Source organism: Canis lupus, chromosome 22 (genome assembly GCF_011100685.1).
Source record: "Canis lupus familiaris isolate Mischka breed German Shepherd chromosome 22, alternate assembly UU_Cfam_GSD_1.0, whole genome shotgun sequence".
NCBI lineage: Eukaryota > Metazoa > Chordata > Mammalia > Carnivora > Canidae > Canis > Canis lupus.
In genome coordinates, this window is record NC_049243.1 from 29413519 (window position 1) to 29435737 (window position 22219).

The following is a 22219-nucleotide window of genomic DNA, read 5'->3' on the forward strand; positions in this document are numbered from 1 at the left end:
GCAGGGAGCCCGACGTGGGACTCGATCCCGGGACTCCAGAATCTTGCCTTGAGCCGAGGGCAGGCGCTAAACCCCTGAGCCACCCAGGGATCCCCTGAAATCATATTTCTTTCTTAGTCTGATTTATTTCACTAAGCATAATATCCTCTAGGTCTACCCATGTTGTCACAAATGACACAATCTCCTTTCTTATGGCTGCATAATATTTATGTGTGTGTATGTGTGTACTCACACCACATCTTTATCCATTCATCTGCTGATGGATAAGGCTTTCCATACCTCGACTATTGTAAATGTTGTAATAGACATAGGGGTATCTATGTCGTTGAATTAGTGTTTCCATTTTCTCTGGGTAAATACCCAGGAGTAGAATTACTGGATCAGGTGGTGTTCCTATTTTAAATTTTTTTGAGGAATTTCCGCACTATTTTCCACAGTGGCTGTCGCAATTTGCATTCGCACCAACAGCGCATGAGGCTTCCTTTTTCTCCCCATCTTTGTTACTTTTTTTTTTATAAAGATTTATTTATTCATGAGAGAGAGAGAGAGAGGCAGAGACACAGGCAGAAGGAGAAGCAGGCTCCACGCAGGGAGCCCAACATGAGATTCGATCCTGGGTCCTCAGGATCACGCCCCGGGCTGAAGGTGGCGCTAAACCACTGAGCCACCCAGGCTGCCCCCCATCTTCGTTACTTGTTATTTCTCGTCTTTTTGGTTTTAGCCCATCTGACAGGTGTAAGGTGATACCTCATTGTGATTTTTATTTGCTTTTTTCTGATGATTAGTGATTTTCAGCATATTCTCATATGTCTCTTGGCCAGAAGATGAGAATTTATGACGAAAACTGGATGTGGCTTAGGATGCTTCTGCCCAGATTCCATTGGCTACAACCCAACCATGAAGTCCTTACCCAACTGCAAGGGAGGCTGGAAAATGCAGTCTTCCTGTAGGCCCAAACAGAGGAAATGGATAATATCCAACCAATTTTGCCAAGTATCTTTACATCCTGGTAACTTTATTTCAAAGGATTTATTTCTGGACTGACATTTCTGGACTATGAAATTTGAATATTGTGTGAGATCACTTGCATAAGGACCATAATAATTCCTATTTCTGTCAGCAGAGTAAGAATACTTAGCACCATTCTTGTTTTTCTAAATCTCCCCTCTGTGAGTGCTAGAAGACTAGAACTAAATTGACCAGATTCTTTTGTCAACTGGGTCCTGGTTTAACTTCTACCAATAAGAGGCATTCTCACTGTGAAATCAGGAAGGGCAAAGAAAGCAAGCAGCCTTTATTTCGTTACACACGGAACGACGGCAGGTCGTGTCAATCACACGTTGACAGATGGCAGAATGGCATGCGCAGTGGCTTCCAGGTGATGTCCGGCATTGTGCAGAGATTACTGGCAGTGGTTTTCCCTGAAATTCCTGCATCCCTGGATTTCTAAAAGTCAGCCATGATTTCTTTTTTTTTTTTTTTTTTTAATTTTTATTTATTTATGACAGTCACACAGAGAGAGAGAGGCAGAGACACAGGCAGAGGGAGAAGCAGGCTCCACGCACCGGGAGCCTGACGTGGGATTCGATCCCGGGTCTCCAGGATTGTGCCCTGGGCCAAAGGCAGGCGCCAAACCGCTGCGCCACCCAGGGATCCCTCAGCCATGATTTCTACTGACTTTTTCCTTTAGATAGTTTAGTGAGCATCTCATTTCTTATATAAAATCTCTTCCTGGGATCCCTGAGTGGCTCATTGGTTTAGCGCCTGCCTTTGGCCCAGGGCGCGACCCTGGAGACCTGGGATTGAGTCCCACGTCGGGCATCCCAGTGCGTAGAGCCTGCTTCTCCCTCTGCCTATGTCTCTGTCTCTCTCTCTCTGTGTGACTATCATAAATAAATAAAAATTAAAAATAAATAAATAAATAAAAATTAAAAAAATAAAATAAAATCTCTTCCTACTTGAAATATTTAAGGCATTTTTTTTCCAGACCAAGAACTTACACATCAACTTAGCATTTGTTTTTGGTCTTTAATAGCCCATATTTTTCCACATATAACTTTTTAATTCTTTATTTCAAACATATGTATGTTGTGTTAGAGCTATGGAGCTGCTATCTGCCCAAGACTTGACATAAATATTCTGTAAAACTTCTAATTTTTATATTTTAAAGTCATTAATCCATCTGGAATTAGCTTTTGCATATGTTGTGAGTACTAGTATAATTTATTAAATACATTTTCCCACCTAACTGAAATACTATACATGTCCCAAATGGCTGGATCTATTTCTAGGCTATGCTGTCTATTCCAATGATCTATTTGTTTATTCCTAAGCAATGCCATAGAGCGTTATTTGCTGTGGCTTTATAAGATATTTTAATAATTGGTTTATAAATTTAAATTCAGTGGAAATCACCTAACACAATAATTTGTGCTACCAGCGTAACTTAGTTCTATACAGAACTCAAAATAATACTGTTCTATCTCAAAAAAAAAAAAAAAAGAAGAAGAAAAAAATACTGTTCTATCTCTATTCATGTATTTGAACTTCCTACAAATGTTAATAACAGAAATAACTAAATGCTTGGCTAATATAAGGCAGCAATGGTCAGTCCTAACCTGATCCAAATGCTTGAGAAGGAGCAGGTTGTCTTCTCACTGACCACTGTTATCCTAAATGAATGCTAGAAAACCGAATTGGTTATGTTATTGTAATCATATGCTACTTTTTAAATTCATATATAGTTTATATATAGGACTCCATAAGAGATTTTGTTTATAAAATGGGTACAATTATTTTAGTGTTCAAATTATTGGTCTAATATATAAACTTGTGTTGCCTTCAGTATCAATCATTCAACTGTCTCCTTCTTTTACTGAGATAAAATTTACATAACAGAGTTCCCCCTTTAGAGTGTTCAATTTGATAGTTTTTAGTATATTCACAAAGTTTTACATTGATCACCATTATCTATTCCTCTTTGGGTTTTTATTATTAAAAAATGGGTAAGCAAAAGTACAATTTTCACTCAATAAATATCATTTGATCCTTATACAGTTTTGTTACAGAAAGTAAAGTCCATGATTTTAGAATGATGGTAGTAATTTATCAACCAAGTAATCAATTTTCACACAGTTTCAATAACTGCAGCAATTTCCTTGAACTGTCTGTAGAAATTCTGGAGATAAAAAGGAAAAAGAATATTAACTTAGCTTTTACAGAATATATAAGTAGTTCTCTTACTTATACCTGACCACTAAAGACCATATGACATGTTAAATTTGCATGTTGATGTTTATATCACTAATATTATTTGGAAGTTATAAAAAACAAACAGGTGCAATTTGGTACCACAAGCATAAATACTATTGTAGCATTGGATAATTAGTTCATAACTAAAATTTTTTAAAGCACAAAAGAAAGTTCTTTTTTGAGATCATACCAGGTAGATTAAATACCCAAAACGTAGGCAATGAAGATAAAAACAAAAATGACAGTTTGGGGCGGGGGGTGCCTGGCTGGCTTAGCCAGTAGAGCATGCAACTCTTTTTTTAGATTTTATTTATTTATTTTAGAGAGCAGATGGAGGGGCAGAGAAGGCAGAGGGACAAGCAGACTCCATTCTGAGTGTGGAACCGACACAGGGCTCAATCTCACAACCCTGAGATCATGACCTGAGCAGAAAACAAAAGTGCAGTTCTTTAAAAAGATTAAAAAAAAAAAAAAAAGGGACACCTGGGTGGCTCATTGGTTGAGCATCTGCCTTGGACTCAAGTCATGATCCCTGGGTCCTGGGATGAAGTACAGCATCAGGTTCCCCACAGAGAGCCTGCCTCTCCCCCTGCCTCTCTTTTGTCTCTCATGAATAGATAAAATCTTAAAAAAAAAAAAAAAAAAAAAAAAGGAAATAAAGTTCAGTTTCCAGGTTTCAAAGCATTTTAAATCTAGTGAGAAAGACTGTGTATCAGGGTGAGTCAGCTGTCTTCTTTAAGATACAGGTTTAGTTACAATAAGAAAGACCTGGGTTGCCTGCGTGGCTCAGTGGTTGAGTGTCTGCCTTTGGCTCAGGGCATGATCCCAAAGTCCCAGGATTGAGTCTTGCACCTGGCTTCTTCCATGGAACCTGCTTCTCCCTCTGGCTATGTCTCTGTCTCTCTCTGTGTCTTTCATGAATAAATAAATAAAATCTTAAAAAAAAAAAATAAGAAAGACCCACACTGACAATGGCTTATATGATAGAAGCATATTTCCTTTTCATTTAAAAATTAAGCTGGGGGCAGCCCAGATGGCCCAGCGGTTGAGTGCTGCCTTTGGCCCAGGGCGTGATCCTGGAGACCTGGAATCAAATCCCACATAGAGTCCCACATGCCCGCAGGCATGGAGCCTGCTTCTCCCTCTGCCTGTGTCTCTGCCATTCTCTCTCTCTCTCTGTGTCTCTTATGAATAAATAAATAGAATCTTAAAAAAAAAATTAAGCTGGTATGGTTGTTCTCCTATAAAAGTCATCTATTTTTCCATCTCTCAAATTTCCAAAAGAAGGAGCAAACAAATTCTGTTTTCCTTTCTTCTCTACCTGCCATGAAGCTAGGAGGCAAATTTGAAACTTAACCTCAGCAATTAGGATACTCTCTAATGATTTACATATTTGCATTTTCCTTCTTACTTGGTCTTAGTTCTCTATTTTGCTACTTACAAGTATATATATTTTAATTTATATGTAAATTCATTATGGAAGGAAGCCAGATGTAACTATTATTAATGGTCAAAATTTCTGTTACAAAAAAGACATAAATTGAAAGCTCAAAAAATGTTCCTATGCTCTCAATGCTGCAATGTGACTAACAGGCTCTGGATTGGTTAAAAGCCATGTAAAAAACCTTCTTTTAAGAGATTTGTCCCATTTGTGATTCTTTTCCTAGAGGGAAAATTCTTAGAGGTGGAATCAGAGAGCATGAATGCTATCAGAAAAATAAGAAATAGGGGATCCCCTGGGTGGCGCAGCGGTTGGAGAGCCTTGGCCAGGGCCGATACTGGAGAGGCATCGAAATCCACATGGGCTAGTGGGGAGGCTTCTCCCCTGGGTCCGCCCTCTTCTTCTCTCTGTTGACTATCATAAATAAATAAAATTAAAAAAAAAAAAAAAAATATGCAAAATAAAATAATACTTGAATTATATAAAGGAATGGATGAATATATATATATTCATATATATATATATTTTTTTTAAATTGATTTGGTCCTTATATTCAGTTGAAGGCTACTCACATATCGTAATATACTATACTTCCTTTTAGCTAATTCTTAATTCTTTCCAGGATGCTAATTAGCATTAATAATGTTGACCATGGGTTTTTGTTCAAAAGCAGCGATATCTATTTTAAAGAAATAAAAAGCCCTTAAAATATAATTTATAAAACAGAACTACCATATGGATCCTGAAACCTCACTTCGGGGTATATATCCAAAGGAAATAAAATCACTACCTCAAAGAGGTAGCTTCATTCCCATGTTCTTTGAGCATTATTCAGAGTAGCTAAAGTATGGAAACAACTAACTGTGTGCTGACACATGAATGCATTAAAAAATGTGGTGTGTGTGTGTGTGTTTGTATAGTAGAACACTATACACCCTCAGAAAGAAATCCTTCTATTTTTGACAACATGAATGAACTTGGAGGATATTTAAAAAAATATTTTATTTATTCATGAGAGACACAGAGAGAGAGGCAGAGACATAGGCAGAGGGGAAGCAGGCTCCCTGCAGGAAGCCTGATGCAGGACTGGATCATGACCTGAGCCGAAGATAGGTGCTCAACCACTGAGCCACCCAGGCTTCCTGAACTTGGAGGATATTATTGCTAAATGAAATAAGCCAGACACAGATAAATACTGCACGATCTCACTTATTTCTGGGATCTAAAAAAAGTAGAACTCATAATAACAAGAGAGTAGGCAGTGTTACCAGGGCTGGGGAGTAAGAGCAATGACGAGATATTGGTCAAAGGTACAAACTTTCAGTTATAAGATGTATAAGTTCTGCAGACCTAATGTGTAGTATGGTGACTATAGTTAATAATAATGTATTGTGTACTTGAAATTTGCTAAGAGTAGATCTCAAGTGTTTTCCCCACACAGTCACATAAGAGAGCCATATAAGGTGGTGGATATGTTAATTCGCTTGACTGTGGTAATCACTTCACAATGTATACATAATACCAAAACATCACATCATATACCTTAGATACATATAATTTTTATTTGACAACTATACTTCAATAAAGCTAGGGGGAGAGTGTAATTTTTAAAAGAAGAAATCAAAAGCATCCTAAAAGGTATGAGAGGCTTTTCTTAAAAGGGAAGTCTAGGATCAATATATTTTTAGTTTTACAAAGAAGTCTCATTATATTTCTATTGCATTCACTTGGTTGTTTGTTGTTGTTGTTTACAGTACTTTACTTTTCTTAGAGTACTAACTATTGTGAGAATTCTTAACTATTCACTCACCAAACCAATCAAACAAACAAAACAAAACTCTAAGGCCAGTTAAAGTAGTTAATGTTAAAATATTTCCTTGAAGGCACCTTTAAAAGAAAATCTAATTTTTCACTCATCACCTTTTCTTCTTCCTTGCTTACAGAAAACAGGTAGAAATGATAATATGAATAAGATTACCCTACATATAAACTACTGAGTTACTCAAATCTCTAACTAATAAAACAATCATCAAGTAGTTGGTACTCTGATCAGCATTTTATAAAACATTTCCAGTCAGAAAATGTAAGGTTGACACTGTTCAAAGACAAGATTCATTTAGCTTATCATTCTTGAATATGAAGCCTAAAAATAATAAAACAGTTAAATGCAAAGTAAATATCCTGCCAGAGAAGATGAAAATTTCCTAAGTATATTCACAGAAGTGTACTGTGAGAGTGATCAAATATGACAGTATACTAACTTAGCATTATATTGAAAATATTGAAATTTAGCAAATTCCCCCCCAAAAAATTCAGATCTTTTGTATGTACTAATAAATGTAAAGCACATCAAAACAACTATAAATAAAAACAGTTAAAATTTTCCCTTAAGAAAGATTTCATAAATGTTTAAGTAGCAACTACAGAACAATAAACTACAACTTGAATGAGTGAAATCACAAACCTGAAATTGTGGAATTGTCATTTCAAAGCACTTGTTCTTTACTTGGCCTGAATGATCTGCCACTTTGAGCAACACTGCAACATAAGGATACTTAAGAGATCTGCAACTGTCGGAGCTCACAGCCATACCCAGTTTCCACTGAAAATCTACAAGCTGTAATGAAATATTACAGAACAATACATTGGTAATAACATTGCCATGGATGCAGATATTTACTCAATTTTACTGCTCTCACATTGAACTTTTAGTTTCAATGCTGGTCATAGAAAAGAAAATATCTTCATTTTAATATTGGTAGGGGAACAATAATCAGAGGAAAATGGAGAGGCAATATGGGATATAAACAGAGTTGGACAACAACACTGTCATAATTACAATAGTAAAACACACACGCACACACACACATCTTCACCAGATGTATAATGGAAGTAGAAGGAAGATGTGGTTTTCCCTTCATTTTGCTCCTACATTTAATGGGACTACAAGTGCTCTGTAGCCTCTCTCACCTCACTCACCTGAAAGTCCTAAAGTGGAAGATGAGTTACATACAATCTTCATATGTGACTGGGACCCAAACGGGAACCGTTCCAGTTTCCTTTCTTACCATGGTCCTCGACCTGAAGCCTTATACTAGCATAAGCACTAGGTGTTAGGTGGTTTTAGGTTTCATTACTGTTGATGATGAACACCTGTCAGGTGATGCGCTATGTAGTTTACATGTATTAAATGCCTCATTGAATCATCAACATTATAGGCTATTATTTCCATTTTGCAAATGACAAAACTGAATTTCAGAGAGCTTAGATAATGTGTGCAAGGTCACACATTTCTGTGATCAGAACTGAAACCAAAGTCTGACTCCAAAGATTGCATCCTTATTGATAATTGGCTGCCTTAATACTTTTAATCTAATTTCTATCAATGACTGCACGGTGTTGCGGGGGCATAAAACAGGATTGGATAAATGTAGCTCTTAATACTGACTAAAACATAAGTTGGTGAGTGGAGGAATTTTGTTTTTTTTCAAAGCTTAGACAAGTAAATGGTACACAGCAGCCACTCATGAAAAATACTTGTTGGTTAATACTTTTTGCTACCAAATTAACTCTGATAGGGCAAAAAGCTTTGTTTATTAATAAATCTTTTTTAAAATAAAATTTGGGTAAAATAAAATAAAATAAAATAAAATAAAATAAAATAAAATAAAATAAAATAAAATTTGGGATCTTTTTTAAACAAGACTTATTTATATACTACCTACAAGATGTGCTCTAGAGGTAAAAAGGCAAACAGACTAAAAATGAAGGGATGGAAAAAGATATTCCATGAAATGGAAACCAAAGAAAGCTGGGATAGCTACAGGTAATATCAGAAAAAATAGACTTTAAAACAAAGACTATAATAAGAAACAAGCAAATTACATAATGAAAAAGGGGTCAATCCAACAAGAAGATACAATGTGTAAATATTTATGTACCCAAAATAGGAGCACCTAAATAAACAAAGCAAATATTAACAGACCTAGAGGAAGAAACAGCGTACAATAATAGTAGACCTTAAATAGTCCTCTTGAATCAATGGATAGAACATTCAGACAGAAAATCAATAAGGAAACATCAGCTCTAAACAACACGTTAGAACAGATGGACTTAACGGATAGTTACAGAACATTCCATCCAAAAGCAATAGAATATACATCTTCTCAAGTGCACATGGAACATTTGCCAAGACAAAAAAAGTCTTCATTTAAGAGGACTGAAATCCTATCAAGCATCCTCTCTGACCACAATAGTATGAAACTAGACATTAATTACAAGAAAAAAAAAAACTAGAAAATTCACAAATATGTGAATACATAACAACATTAATGGGTCAAAAAAGAACCCAAAGGGGAAATTTAAAAAGTGTCTTGAGACAAAGAAAAATGAAAGCGTAATATACCAAAATTTATGGGATGCAGCAAAAACAGTTCTCAGATGTAAGTTCATAGTGATAAATGCCTACCTCATGAAACTAGAAAAGTCTCAACTAAACAAGCCAACTGTAAAACTCCAGAAAATAGAAGGGTGCCTGAGTGGCTCAGTCAGTCAAGCATCTGACTCTTGATTTTGGCTTAGGTGATCTCAGGGTTGAATGAACCCCATGTCCAGCTCAGGCACTGGGCATCAAACCTGCTTAAGATTCTCTGGTTTCGGGTGGCGCAGTGGTTTGGCGCCTGCCTTTGGCCCGGGGCGCGATCCCGAAGACCCGGGATCGAGTCCCACATCGGGCTCCCGGAGCATGGAGCCTGCTTCTCCCTCTGCCTGTCTCTCTGCCTCTCTCTCTCTCTGTGTGACTATCATAAAATAAAATTTAAAAAAAAAAAAAAAAAAAGATTTTCTTGTTTCCTCTCCCTGTGCCCTTTCCTCCCCGCTAAAAAAAAAAAAAAAAAAAGAAAAAAAAAAAAGAGAGAGAAAATGAAGCCCAAAGTTAGCAGAAGGAAATAAAGATTAGAACAGAAATAGACACTGAAAAGACAATAGAAAATATCACTAAAACTATAAACTGATTCTTTGAAAAGATTAAAAAATTAAGACTTTGGCTAGAGTCACCAAGAAAAAAGAGGAAAATAAAATCCAAAGTGGGAGAGGAGACATTACAACTGATGCCATGTTAATATATAGGATCCTAAGAGACTACAATGAATAATTACATACCAATAAATTGAACAACCTAGAAGAAATGGATACATTCCTAGAAATATACAAACCACCAAGCCTGAATCATGATGAAACAGAAAACCTGAACAGACCTACTACTAGCAAGGAAAGAAACTGAATCAGTAATCAAAGATGTTCCCACAAAAAAAAAAAGTCAATAGACCAGATGGCTTCACTGATGAATTCTACCAAACATTCAAACAGGAATTAATACCAATACTTCTCAGACTCTGCAAAACAAAAAACAGGAAAACTCTTCTTTTATGAGACCAATATTACCCCGATACCAAACCAGACAAGGATGCCACAGGAACAGAAAAGTACAGGCCTATATCCCTAATAAACATAAATATAAAAATCCTCAACAAAAGATTAGCAAACTAAATTTAATAATACATTAATAGGATCATACACCACGCTCAAGTCAGTTATTCTAGAGATATAACGATTGTTCAAAATCTGTAAATCAATGTGATAAACATTTTAAAAATGAAAGATAAAAATCATATAATCATTCCAATAGATACAGAAAAAAGTATTTGACAAAATTCAATACCAATTCATGATATTAAAAAAAAAACCTCCCAACAAAGCAGGCATAAAGGCAACATACCTTAAAACATAAAGGCCACATATGGCAAGCCTACAGCTAACATTATATTCAATGGTAAAAAGTTAAAAGGTTTTCCTTTCAGATCAGGAACATGACAACGATGTCCACTTGAACCAATTTTATTCAACACAGAACTGGAAATACTAGTCAGAACAATTAACCAATAAAAAGAAATAAAAGGCAAGATCCCAGGACCCTGCTCAATGGGGAGTCTGCTTTTCCCCCTGCCCCTTTTCCTTCTGCCCCTCTCCCTGGCTCGTGCTCTCTCTCAAATAAATAAATAAAATCTTTTTTTTTTTTTTCTAATCTGAAATATTTATTTATTTTATTTTTTTTTTTATTTTTATTTATTTTATTTTATTTTATTTTATTTTTTATTTTTTTATTGGTGTTCAATTTACTAACATACAGAATAACACCCAGTGCCCGTCACCCATTCACTCCCACCCCCCGCCCTCCTCCCCTTCTACCACTAAATAAATAAAATCTTAAAAAGAGCTGGAAACAATAATAAACGGAAAGATATCCTGTGCTCAAGGATTGGAAGAATTAATGTTGTTAAAATATTGTCCATACTACTCAAAGAGATCTATAGATTCAATGCAATCCCAATAAAAATTCCAATGATATTTTTCACAGAATGGAAAAAACTCTAAAAAGTATGAAACCACAGAAGACCCCCAAAATAGCCAAAGCAAATTCTGGGAAAGAACAAAGCTGGGGACATCATGCTCTCTGGTTTCAAACTATAATACAAAGCTATAGTAATTTTTAAAATATAGCACTGGAATGAAAACAGACACATAGATTAATGAAACATAATAGAAAGCCCAAAAATAAACCCATGCCTACATGGTCAATTAATTTATGACAAGGGAGTCAAGAATGTACAGTGGTAAAAGGACAATATCTTGGGCACCTGGGTGGCTCAGTGGTTGAGCATCTACCTTTGGCTCAGGTCGTGATCCCAGGGTGCTGAGATTGAGTCCTGCATCAGGCTCCCCGCGTGGAGCCTGCTTCTCCCTCTGTCTATGTCTCTGCCTCTTTCTGTCTCTTATGAATAAATATATATATTTTTAAAAGGATAGTATCTTCAATAAATAATGTTCGGAAAACTGAACAGCCACATGCAAAGGAAGGAAACTTGACCACTCTCTTATGCCATACACAAAAATTTACTCAAAATGGATGAAGGACTTGAAAATAAGACCTGAAACCATAAAACTCCTAGAACAAAATGTAGACAGGAAGCTCCTGGAGAATAGAAATCATGGTGATAATTTTTTTAATCTGACACCAAAAGCAAAAGCAACCAAAGCAAAAGTAAACAAGTGGGACTACATTAAACTGAGCTTCTGCACAGCAAAGCAGCTATATTCATAATCGCCTGAAACCACCCAAATGTTCATCAGTTATAAGATACGTGAAATATGTACAACAATGAACTACAGCTACAATTTAACATCAAAATGTCGAAAAGAAACAAGTCAAAAGTTATGTGATTACATTCACTTAAACTTGAGAAACAGGAAATACAGTATTGTTTAAGGCTGCATACACAGGTGGGAAAATTATATAGAGAGGCAAGAATGCAATTATCACAAAAGTATCATTACCTGTATGGAGGAGAAAAGAGAGAGGTTTGATTGGGAAAGCGCCTGTGGTGGGCTTCTGAGGTACTGGTGATGCTCCATGTCTTGAATTTGATTGTGGTTACAAAGATGCTCACTTTAAAGTCACTCATTAAGCTGTTCATGGTAATGCACTTTTTTGGCATGTTACCTTGTAGATATCAGGCGGGGGGAGTGAGTATCAGTGAATACAAACCTTTCTGGTTGAAAGGAAAAATTTATTGTAGGCTACTGTGATCAAAGGAATGCTTTACAGAAGGCATAAACTTTCAGCTCAGTTTTGAAGATTAAACAGAACTGAAATTGAGAGGAAAATGTGTCTTCTTTATATATTCCATAACTACACACCTAACAAAGAATAAATGCTTGATAAATATTAAGCTGAACCAACTAGAGATGGAGATAGTCAATATCTGGTATAAGAGAGCATTTAACTGCCTTAAAGTGGATGGCTCCTGTAAGGAAGTATGGAAGATAAAGCTGAAAAAAAGAGGTGAAGAAGCCAATAATTCCTTTCAAATTGTGAGTTTTCAGAGGTTTTCAGAGTATTCTCATATACTTTATCTTATGGAAAATATATTACATCATTTAAATTTCTCCTTTATGCAGGACTCACTGAATTTTTTTCAGTAAAGATATGAAAGTATTGATTAAAATATATTCATCTGGGACACCTGGGTGGCTCAGCAGTTGAGTGTTTACCTTTGGCCCAGGGTGTGATCCTGGAGGCCCCAGGATCGAGTCCCACATCGGGCTCCATGCATGGAGCCTGCCTCTCTGTCTCTGCCTCTCCTCTCTCTGTGTCTCTCATGAATAAATAAATAAAATCTTAAAAAAAAATTTAATATATAAATAAATAATATTCATCTGGTGGCAGGAGAATACAATAATCCAGGTATGAGGTTTTTAAGTGCCTGAACTAAAGTGGTAATAAGTAGGATTAAGCTGATCCTTAAAGAATGAATGAGTAAGGCCCTGGTGTTTTTCTTAACAATTATGGGAGAGATCAAAGACAACTATGAAAATATGAGTACAGATGACGGGGAGAATGTTGATGCCATATTACCAATCAGACTTTATATATTTTAAGGCTAAAGGTATTATCAAGTGGTGACAGAGGATATTTTTTTTTTTTTTTTTTTTTTTTTTTTTTGGTGACAGAGGATATTTAAATAGGAATGTTCAATAAGTGGCTAAAAATCCAAGAACAGAATCTAAGGGAGTTTGTAATTAGAGATATATTTTTTATATTATATCAATAGTGATTTCCAAAAATTTAATTTAGGGCACTTCTTAAACTTATTCAGTCTGCACAATTTCTTGATGCTTTACTGTCTACAGGAAAATGGTAGAGAAAAATCATTACTTGATTCTCAGTCTGAAATAAAACTAGATTATTTAGAACATTTCAAACAGAAAATCAATTAAGGAACACAATGTTGGAATCTGACGGCAAATTACAATGGTGAAACTGTCAGGTGAGGAAATAGGGAGAGCTATCATCCAGACACTCAATGTACAAAATGTGTACACAGAAGGAAAAGAAAGCTGGGATTCAGTTCATATTTCTAAAACTGAATATTTAAATGCAGTTTAAGGGACGCCTGGGTGGCTTGGCAGTTAAGCATCTGCCTTCAGCTGAGGGCATGATTCTGGGGTTCTGGGATTGAATCCCCGAATCAGGCCTGCTTCTCCCTTTGCCTATGTCTCTGCCTCTCTCTGTGTGTGTCTCTCATAAATATATAAATAACATTTTAGTATTTTTTATTTTTTATTTTTAATATTTTGGGATCCCCAATAACATTTTTTAAAAAATCAGAACAGCATACTTATCATTATGGAGGACATTAAGAATGAAATATTGCCTCAAAACTTTTTTTTTCAAGATTTTATTCATTTGGGGGATCCCTGGGTGGCTCAGTGGTTTAGCGCCTGCCTTTGTCCCAGGGCGTGATCCTGGGACTCCAGGATCGAGTCCCACGTCAGGCTCCCGGCATGGAGCCTGCTTCTCCCTCTGCCTGTGTCTCTGCCTCTCTCTCTCTGTCTATCATGAATAACTAATTTATAATCTTTAAAAAAAAAAATTATTCATTTGAGAGAGAACACAAGCAGGGAGGAGGGGCAGAAGGAGAGGGAGAAGCAGGCTCCATGCCAAGCAAGGAGCCCAACTTTAGGCTCGATCCCAGGACCCCAGGATCAATGACCTAAGCTGAAAGCAGACACTTAACTGAGCTAACCAGGTGCTGCATCCTCAAAACTCTTGTAGAATTAAGAAAATAATTTTAAAAAGGGGAATAATTTTACAAAGGGGAAAAAACTAGTAGTGAAAAAATAGAAAAACATTTCAAAATAAAATGAATATAAAGAAGAAAAATAATCTCAAAACAAATATAGATTAAAAGGTAAACAAATTAGCTGTACTCAGTCACACTAAAAATTGATCTGAGCGCGCCTGGGTGGCTCAGTCGGTTGAGTGTCTGACTTCCACTCAGGTCATGATCTCAAGGGTCCTGGGATCCCCACTCCAGGTCCAGCTCCTCACTCAGCGGGGAATCTGTTTCTCCCTCTCCCTCTGCTCCTCCTCTCACCTCAGCATGCACACGCTCTCTCAAACAAAAAAAATCTTTTTAAAAAATTGATATGGTAGCTGTAGTTATTAGTAACATAAAACATCATATAAAAAACTGTCTATAAAGAAAAATACTGATAAAGACCATGTCAGTTTAAATTTAGTTTTTATTTTTTCAAAATACAACATATAGTATTAGAAAGACAATTATCCACAACTCCATCCTAAAAACTATTTTCTTATTTCTAGCCTTCATATGTAATTTTTATAGCTAGTCATAAAATATACACTTTTATGTTCTCTCCTTTTTCAGTGAAAGTTTGCCAATGGAAGGAATGTTAAGTATTCTGCACACCTTACTCTCTCTCAAAAGTACAATGACCAAATAACTCATCCAAGGATACAAAACTAGTATAGCTGATATTCCAACCCTAATCCATCTGATTTCATATTCTACACAGTACAGTTATTTTACCTAGCTGCAACATTACTATTTGGAATTAAGTTCTAGTAGGTCAAGAAACTAAATAGGTCTAGAATGGCATGAGAATGTTTATTTATCATTTTCTACATGCTAGACCGAAGCTGTCTAATACAGTAGCCATTACCCAAATGTGACTATTTAAATCAATAAAATAAAAAATTTCACTTCCGGGACACCTGGGTGGCTCAGTGATTGAGCGTCTGCCTCTGGCTCAGGCCCGGGTGGAGTCCCACATCAGGCTTCCTGCATGGAGCCTGCGTCTTCCTCTGCTTGTGTCTCTGCCTCTCTCCCTCTGTGTCTCTCATGAATAAATAAATAAAATCTTTAAAAAAATTTTTCACTTCCTTAGTTGGGCTAGTCACATATTAAGTGCTCACAGTCACATCTAGCTAGTGTGGACAGTGCCAATACAGAACATTTCCACCATCACAAAAGTTCTATTGAAGAGTGCTATGCTACACTCTGTGTTTATATGCAGAACTTGATTAAGGCAGGAGTTATTAGCAAATTTCTACTTGAGAGTTCATATTACCCTAGTGCAAGTATACAACATTTGCTAAGTCATTAGCCTTCCTCTTCTCGTTTACTGGTACCTTTATCCATACTCTGCTTTTTAATTTTCTCAATAGCACTCATTATTATCTGAAATTATCATGTTTATTATGTTATTATCAGTCAGGTAATAAATAACCTGACTCCCCAAGGAAATTCACACTTTGTAGGAGCAAGGGTATTATCCATCTAGTTTATTACTCAATCTACTACAACAATATTTGGTACAAAGTGAATGTCTAAACAAGTATTTGTTGAACTAACAAGTTTGGAATTTCTGGAGCATGTGGTAACTGGTCTCCAAAGATAGCTTCCAATACAGTTAGTGTCATCCCTCCCTGTACATAGATGTCACTTCTTAAGCTCCATTAAGTAGAGCTTATTTTCTTTCCCTCTGCACCAATCTGAGCTGTCCCTGTGATTGCTTTGATGAGAATATGGCAAAAGAGACTTTCGGGAATCTTTGAGCCTAGGCCTTAAGAGAACTGGCAGTGTCTGCCTCCTTCTTCATGGAATACTGGCTCTTGGGGACTCTCTCTCTCTCTTGAAACCCAGCTACCCTAGGGTGAACAGCCATGTAGGGAGAATCAAGTCACTCTAATTATCAGCTCTAGCTGACTCTTAGTCAAAGTCATCACTAGCCACGTGAGTGAGCCCTTTGGGTTTCCAGCTCAATTAGGCTCCTAGATGACAGGGAGTAGAAACTATCATCTAGCTAACCTGAGGTAACCCACAAGAGTCCTGAAAGGTCATTAAACTGAAGTTATTAAGTTTTGGATAGTTTATTATATACAGCACCCAGCTGAAAATAACTTCATCAATAACCTTAATATATGACATCAAAAATGTATTCTCACGATTTAATCGGAAATGTGTTTCTAGAAATTTTAGCAAAAACTAAAAGCTATTTCAGATTTAATAAGTGTAACCTCTTACCTCTTAGAGATGCTAATACCACCAGTAAAAATAATACAGAATAAAGCCCTTCCCATTAAACATATTCATACTAATAAATTCATAGTACATAAGCCCTCCAACTCCAGACATATATCATCTTCCCTCAAAAATGCTTTTTATCCTCATCTCATTTCTACTGATGACCATTTCCCTAGTGACAGAGGTCTGTTGGTCAACTTTGACTTTTCTCAAAATGTGTAAGAATTGGTAGGCACTCAAGATTTTATTTCAGCCAATGCTGATATTTATTCCCTTCTTCCCAATCTCCTCGCTACAGACCTACAAATAGTTGGTTTTTTTTTCAATCTTGCCTTAGATTTTACTGCAGCCTATTTTGTTTCTTGCCTATAGTCTCTGTTGGCTCCAATATAGACTATAGTCTCTAAATGCTATTTATATATTAACCAAATCTAGTATCACAGGTCAAGATTTAAAACCTACTGTCTCATGAGGTAGTTACCAACCCAGCACTTGAGTTATCTTCCAGCACAGTCCTTGTTTTCCCATTCGTCCTCAAACAGGACTGCATCCCTTCTTTATATTCTCATGTATTTCCGCCCATGCTGCTCATTCCTCTTGCAATATAATTCTCAAACATCTAACTCCTCTCTAATTCTATCTGCTTTGTGAAGTCTTTCCTGGTTTCCTTAAACTTTCTATGAACATTCATGTCATTTCATACACCCTTATCAGCTAGAACATTCTGCCTTGTATAGGAGTCATCTGTGGACCTGTCTCCCATCCCCATATCCACTAGATGTCAACTCCTTGAGTGCAGTTTGTACAATCAACACAATACACAGAATTACAAAAGCAGTCATACATTTATGAACCACTATATAAAATGTAAAAAATTTAAGTGACTACGTTTCATATATGAGAAGAGGGAAAAGGGCAGTAGATGTTGCATGTCAACAGAACATCTTACTTTTGATTTATACCGTAAAACTGGCAACAAGGAAAGCAATAAAAGATGGCAGCAGTAGGAATAACCGATCCACCTGTGATGAAGTGTTCTAATTAGACATCTAGAAGAAATCATAAACTACTTCAAAACAATGACTGTAAGTATCAGAAGGTGTAATAATGGATAATCTGAGATCTCTGGTGCTGGGTAACACAGCATTATGATTTGTTAATTAACAGGCTCAAATTCTAAAATCAGACCAACCTGAGTTTGAATCTCAGCTCTCCTACCTTCTAACCATGTGGCTTTGGAGACGTTACTATGTCTCTAGGCTCCAATATTCAGTAAGCATTTACGAAAGAATACTATGTTCTAGGCACTGGAGACATAAAAAAGAAGAAAACAAAGTTCCTGACCTCAGGACGTTATTTCTAGTGGGGAAGGCAAGACAATAAACAAATAAATACAAAAAAGTGTTAAAAAAAAAAAAAAAAGTGATGGGTAAAGAGAGTGACCAGGAGGGCTGTTTAGGCAGAATTTGGGAGAGACTTCTTTGAGCAGTGGCTTCTGAGTAGAAAGGGGGCCATAGTCAGTAAGACTTTTTTCTAGTGTGACAGGAATCACTTCAAGACTTTGAGCAGGACAAAGACCTGGTCTAACTTAGACTGCAAAAGACTCATCCAAATTGCTGGATAGGGCATGAAGTTTTAAAAGGAAAGCAACAAGACCCAATTGGGTGCCTACTGCAAAGCAATCTAGACAAGAAGATGGAGGTTTGCATTTAGGTGGTAGCAAGGCAAGGTGAATTTAGAGTATATTTTAAATGTGGAGAGAACAGTATGCTGATGGATAGTTTACAGGGTCGTGAACTCTCACTGGAGGTATGGTCCCAATTAACATGGCTAATTCATACATTGGTGAAAAATATTTAAAGAAAGAGAGGTGTTACAGCTTAAGCCAAAATATTACTTTTATCTAGTGCATTTTATTTTTAAATGTTTTATTTATTTATTCATGAGCAACACAGAGAGAGGCAGAGGCATAGGCAGAGGGAGAAGCAGGCTCCGCACAAAAAGCCCGATGTGGGACTTGATTCAGGATTCAATCCTAGACCCAGGATCATGCCCTGAGCTGAAGGCAGACGCTCAACTGCTGAGCCACCAAGGCATCCCTATCTGGTGCATTTTAAAAAGCATATACTACAAACATAAATGACTAATATTTGGGTAGTGGATTTTTTTCCCTCAATAACATCCTTGAATAGTCATTTTTTTTTTCTAGCAGCACATTTAAAACTGCATCATGAGCTAAGAATAAAAATGTTCAATTTAGGAGTTTCTGGAGGTAAAAATCATGAAAGTGTGAGAGCATTTCCCACCACCCCTCCAATGACCAGGTCCTTGAGATTTTAATTCTCAGACTTGTCCACAGATCCACTAGCACTTTATCAATTATAGTTTAGGTTTTCCTAGCATGGCACTAGTTTCCACAGATTTCTATTCTGGCAAGTTGTAATGCTCTATATTCAGCTGTCTCTCCGATTTGGGGGTGGCAGTTTGCCTTACTTCTCTGATGGATCCAAGAGTTGTTAATTCTTCAGTTTGTTAAGCTTTTTACTTGTTCTTCTATATTCCAAGCTCCTTACATGCCACACTAGAAACTGGACATCTAGCACTCATTATAATTTTCTTCATAAAGGCCTTAAATATCTTTTGTTAGATTGACTGCAAGGCACTTTTATAATTTATGTTGTAAATGATGTCTTTATTTATTTTTTAAATGGTGTCTTTAAAAATAAAAGGTGTCTTTTATAAAAATATTTTTCAGCTTGTTTGAATTAAACAATTGAATCATCCTGCTAAAGTCTCATACGTATTTTAATGTTTGTAAATTATCTTGGGTTTTTGTTTTTTGTCTTGCCTTCTTCTCTGTAAACAATCATAGCCAGATAAGGGGGCTTAATCAGCCAGATTAATCTTTCTGAGTTCCCCCTACCTCCCAGGTATCCACAAAAGCAACAGCAGTTGGGAGACAGATGACAGAGAGCAGTCATTGGAACATCTCTCTGCCAATGTACTAATGTACTCCCCTTATTTCTTATATCAGCCCTTTCTTAAGATTTTGTTTGGGCCTGGGAAACTCTTGACCTAAAATGCTCTAGTTTTCATACTCTTCTCCTGGGAAATGTACTATTAACCTGTTTCTCTAATAGTAAGTTAATACCTGATGCAGGACAAGAACACTTAAAAAGGCATAAGACATACTTAAAAATTCAAATTCTTTTTTTTCTGGCATAAAAAAAATGCAGACACGAAAGGTTAAAGAGGTATACTTTCCATCTTCAAAATAACTTTCTTAAAGACTAAGAAAATGCGGGGGATCCCTGGGTGGCTCGGTGGTTTAGCGCCTGCCTTTGGCCCAGGGCATGATACTGGAGTCCCAGGATCGAGTCCCGCGTCGGGCTCTTGGCATGGAGCCTGCTTCTCCCTTTGCCTGTGTCTCTGCCTCTCGCTCTCTGTATGTCTATCATAAATAATAAATAAATATTTAAAAAAAGACTAAGAAAATGTTTGCAGTGCTATCTTTGAGATTTTAACGACTTCCCTTTCTATAACACATTCTAAAATACTGTGTACCTAGCTTTGAATAAGCGGTCATCAAGAGCAAGAATGGCTCTGTACTCTTTGGGCTGGAGTGGGTGCAGGAGATTAAATTAAAGGGCAACGGGGATCCCCGGGTGGCGCAGCGGTTTAGCGCCTGCCTTCGGCCCAGGGCGTGATCCTGGAGTCCCGGGATGGAGTCCCACGTCGGGCTCCCTGCATGGAGCCTGCTGCTCCCTCTGCCTGTGTCTCTGCCTCTCTCTCTGTGTCTCTCATGAGTAAGTGAATAAAATCTTTAAAAAAAATAAAGGGCAGCAGCTACCGTGTCAGGCGCATAGTGGAAGGAGCAATGCAGGAATGCAGGGTGGCAGGATGAAGGTCACAGACTCGCACACACGGGCCTTGGAGGAGGGGATTGCTGGGGAAGGCTCACAGTGGTGGCACCGTCCCCGGCAGCCAGGGGCAGGAGGCGGGCCAGGTGCTACCGCCCGCCCCTCGCCCAACAGAAGCCGGAGGAAGGCGGGGCGGCCATTCACTCACCTGGTTGGTGACCTGAAATGAAGGTAGAAAACACAATTTAGGGAAAGATCTCTCCAGCTCCAGAGCCCCGCAGCCCCGACTCCTCTCAGGTCAGGACTCACCTCGGACTTAGCGTCCAGTCGCGGCTCGCTGCACCCCTCCATGCCAAGGCTCCGGGGCTCGGACCACCCGTGGACCAGCTGGACCTTCTCCCGGACGCCGACACTTCCGCTTCCGCCTCCCTCCCCGCCCGGCCTGGCGCACGCAGCGGAAGTGGGGGGAGCGAAAACAAACATATCTGCGTAACTCCCCCTTAGTGCCAATTAAACATCAGCTTCCAGGAGGTACTCAGCAAACAAGGAAATTTCTGTGCGGGGAAGGTCCGAAGATTTTGGAGATTCTTTGTGAAGGGAATGACATATTAACGAGGATGCCTTGATTCCCCTTTGGACCCGTAGACGTGGACTCTTCCCGTCTGCCCCGCCCCCTCCCTCCACACCCCGCCCCCCGCCCGCCAGCGCTTTCTGCGCACGCGCGAGGTGAAGGCCGCTGGGGTAATTGAGCTCCACCAAGTTTTGTTTTTCTTTTTCCAGCAAGTTTTAAAACAGCTGGACGGCCACGCCCGTTTCGCCCTAGCAGTCGTTGGGAACGGGCAAGGAGATGTCGATGGAAACTATAGTTATAGATTTGCTTTTGTCACTCGGATTTCCTTCTCTAGCCTCGGTGCCGCTAGGGTGGGAATGCTTGCATCACGCTGCCACGGTCACTCCAGCGCGACACCTTCTCACCCGGTCTTCCTTCTTTTCTTTTACTCATCTCATGTTCATTCCTGCACAGTATCTAAAGCGATTTTACTTTTCTCCCCAACTTTTTTTTTTTTTTTTAAGATTTTATCCATTTATTTGGCAGAGAGAGAGCGTGCACAAGCAGCGGGGACGGGGAGAGAGAGGAGCTGACACTGCGGAGCAGGGAGCAGGATGTGGGGCTCCATCCTAGGACCCTGGGATCATGAGCCTAAGGCCCAGACTTAACCAACCGAGCCCATCAGGCGCCCTCTCAACAACTTTATAGTTTGAAAAACTTGAAATTTGGGGGAGAAAATTTGCAAAAGTAGTTCGTTGAACATCCATGTACCCTTCATCCACATTCACCAACTTAACATTTTACCCATTTGCTTTACCTCTAGTTACATACACTGTTAAGGATGGCACTTCATCTCTAAATACTTGAGCACAGGGGCACCTGGGTGGCTCAGTGGTGGACTGTCCCCCTGCAGGGACCCCGCTTCTCCCTCTGCCTATGTCTCTGCCTATGTCTTTCTGTGTGTCTCTCATGAATAAATAAATAAAATCTTCAAAAATTAAAAATGGAAAAAAACACTTGAGCATATAGCACCTGACAAGAAGTAATTCGCAATTACTTAGGAATCACAATATTACTACCACTACACTCAGAAACTTTAACATTGACAAAAATACCATGATCTAACATGTGGGTCAAACTAAAATTTCCTTAATGGTCTCAGCAATAT

At 37.9% G+C, this 22219-nt stretch overlaps 2 protein-coding genes across 3 annotated transcripts in view; one reads left to right on the plus strand and one right to left on the minus strand.

Annotated features, from left to right (window-relative positions):
• The window catches only part of UCHL3 (ubiquitin C-terminal hydrolase L3), a 107443-nt gene that overhangs the window by 25056 nt on the left and 60168 nt on the right, over nt 1-22219 (plus strand). The window lies entirely within an intron of this gene.
• Nucleotides 2967-20956, minus strand: COMMD6 (COMM domain containing 6). 2 transcript variants are annotated; one of them, XM_038569760.1, is made up of 4 exons: nt 20811-20956; nt 20710-20721; nt 7158-7310; nt 2967-3178 (listed from the first exon to the last, which is right to left on the minus strand). In XM_038569760.1, exons 1-4 carry the CDS (start codon nt 20850-20852, stop codon nt 3128-3130), a joined length of 258 nt encoding a protein of 85 aa, XP_038425688.1. In that variant the 5' UTR covers nt 20853-20956; the 3' UTR covers nt 2967-3127. The 2 variants fall into 2 exon arrangements, with proteins under 2 accessions (XP_038425688.1, XP_038425689.1); XM_038569761.1 differs by lacking the exons at nt 20710-20721; nt 20811-20956 and adding an exon at nt 20492-20685.

Excerpts from the sequence above, each read along its gene's own strand:
- COMMD6 (XM_038569760.1), bottom strand. The coding sequence starts at position 20,852 with ATGGAGGGGTGCAGCGAGCCGCGACTGGACGCTAAGTCCGAG. Across the intron at positions 3,179-7,157 it reads TGACAATTCCACAATTTCAG|AATTTCTACAGACAGTTCAA; the intron begins GTTTGTGATTTC and ends TTTTATCTCCAG.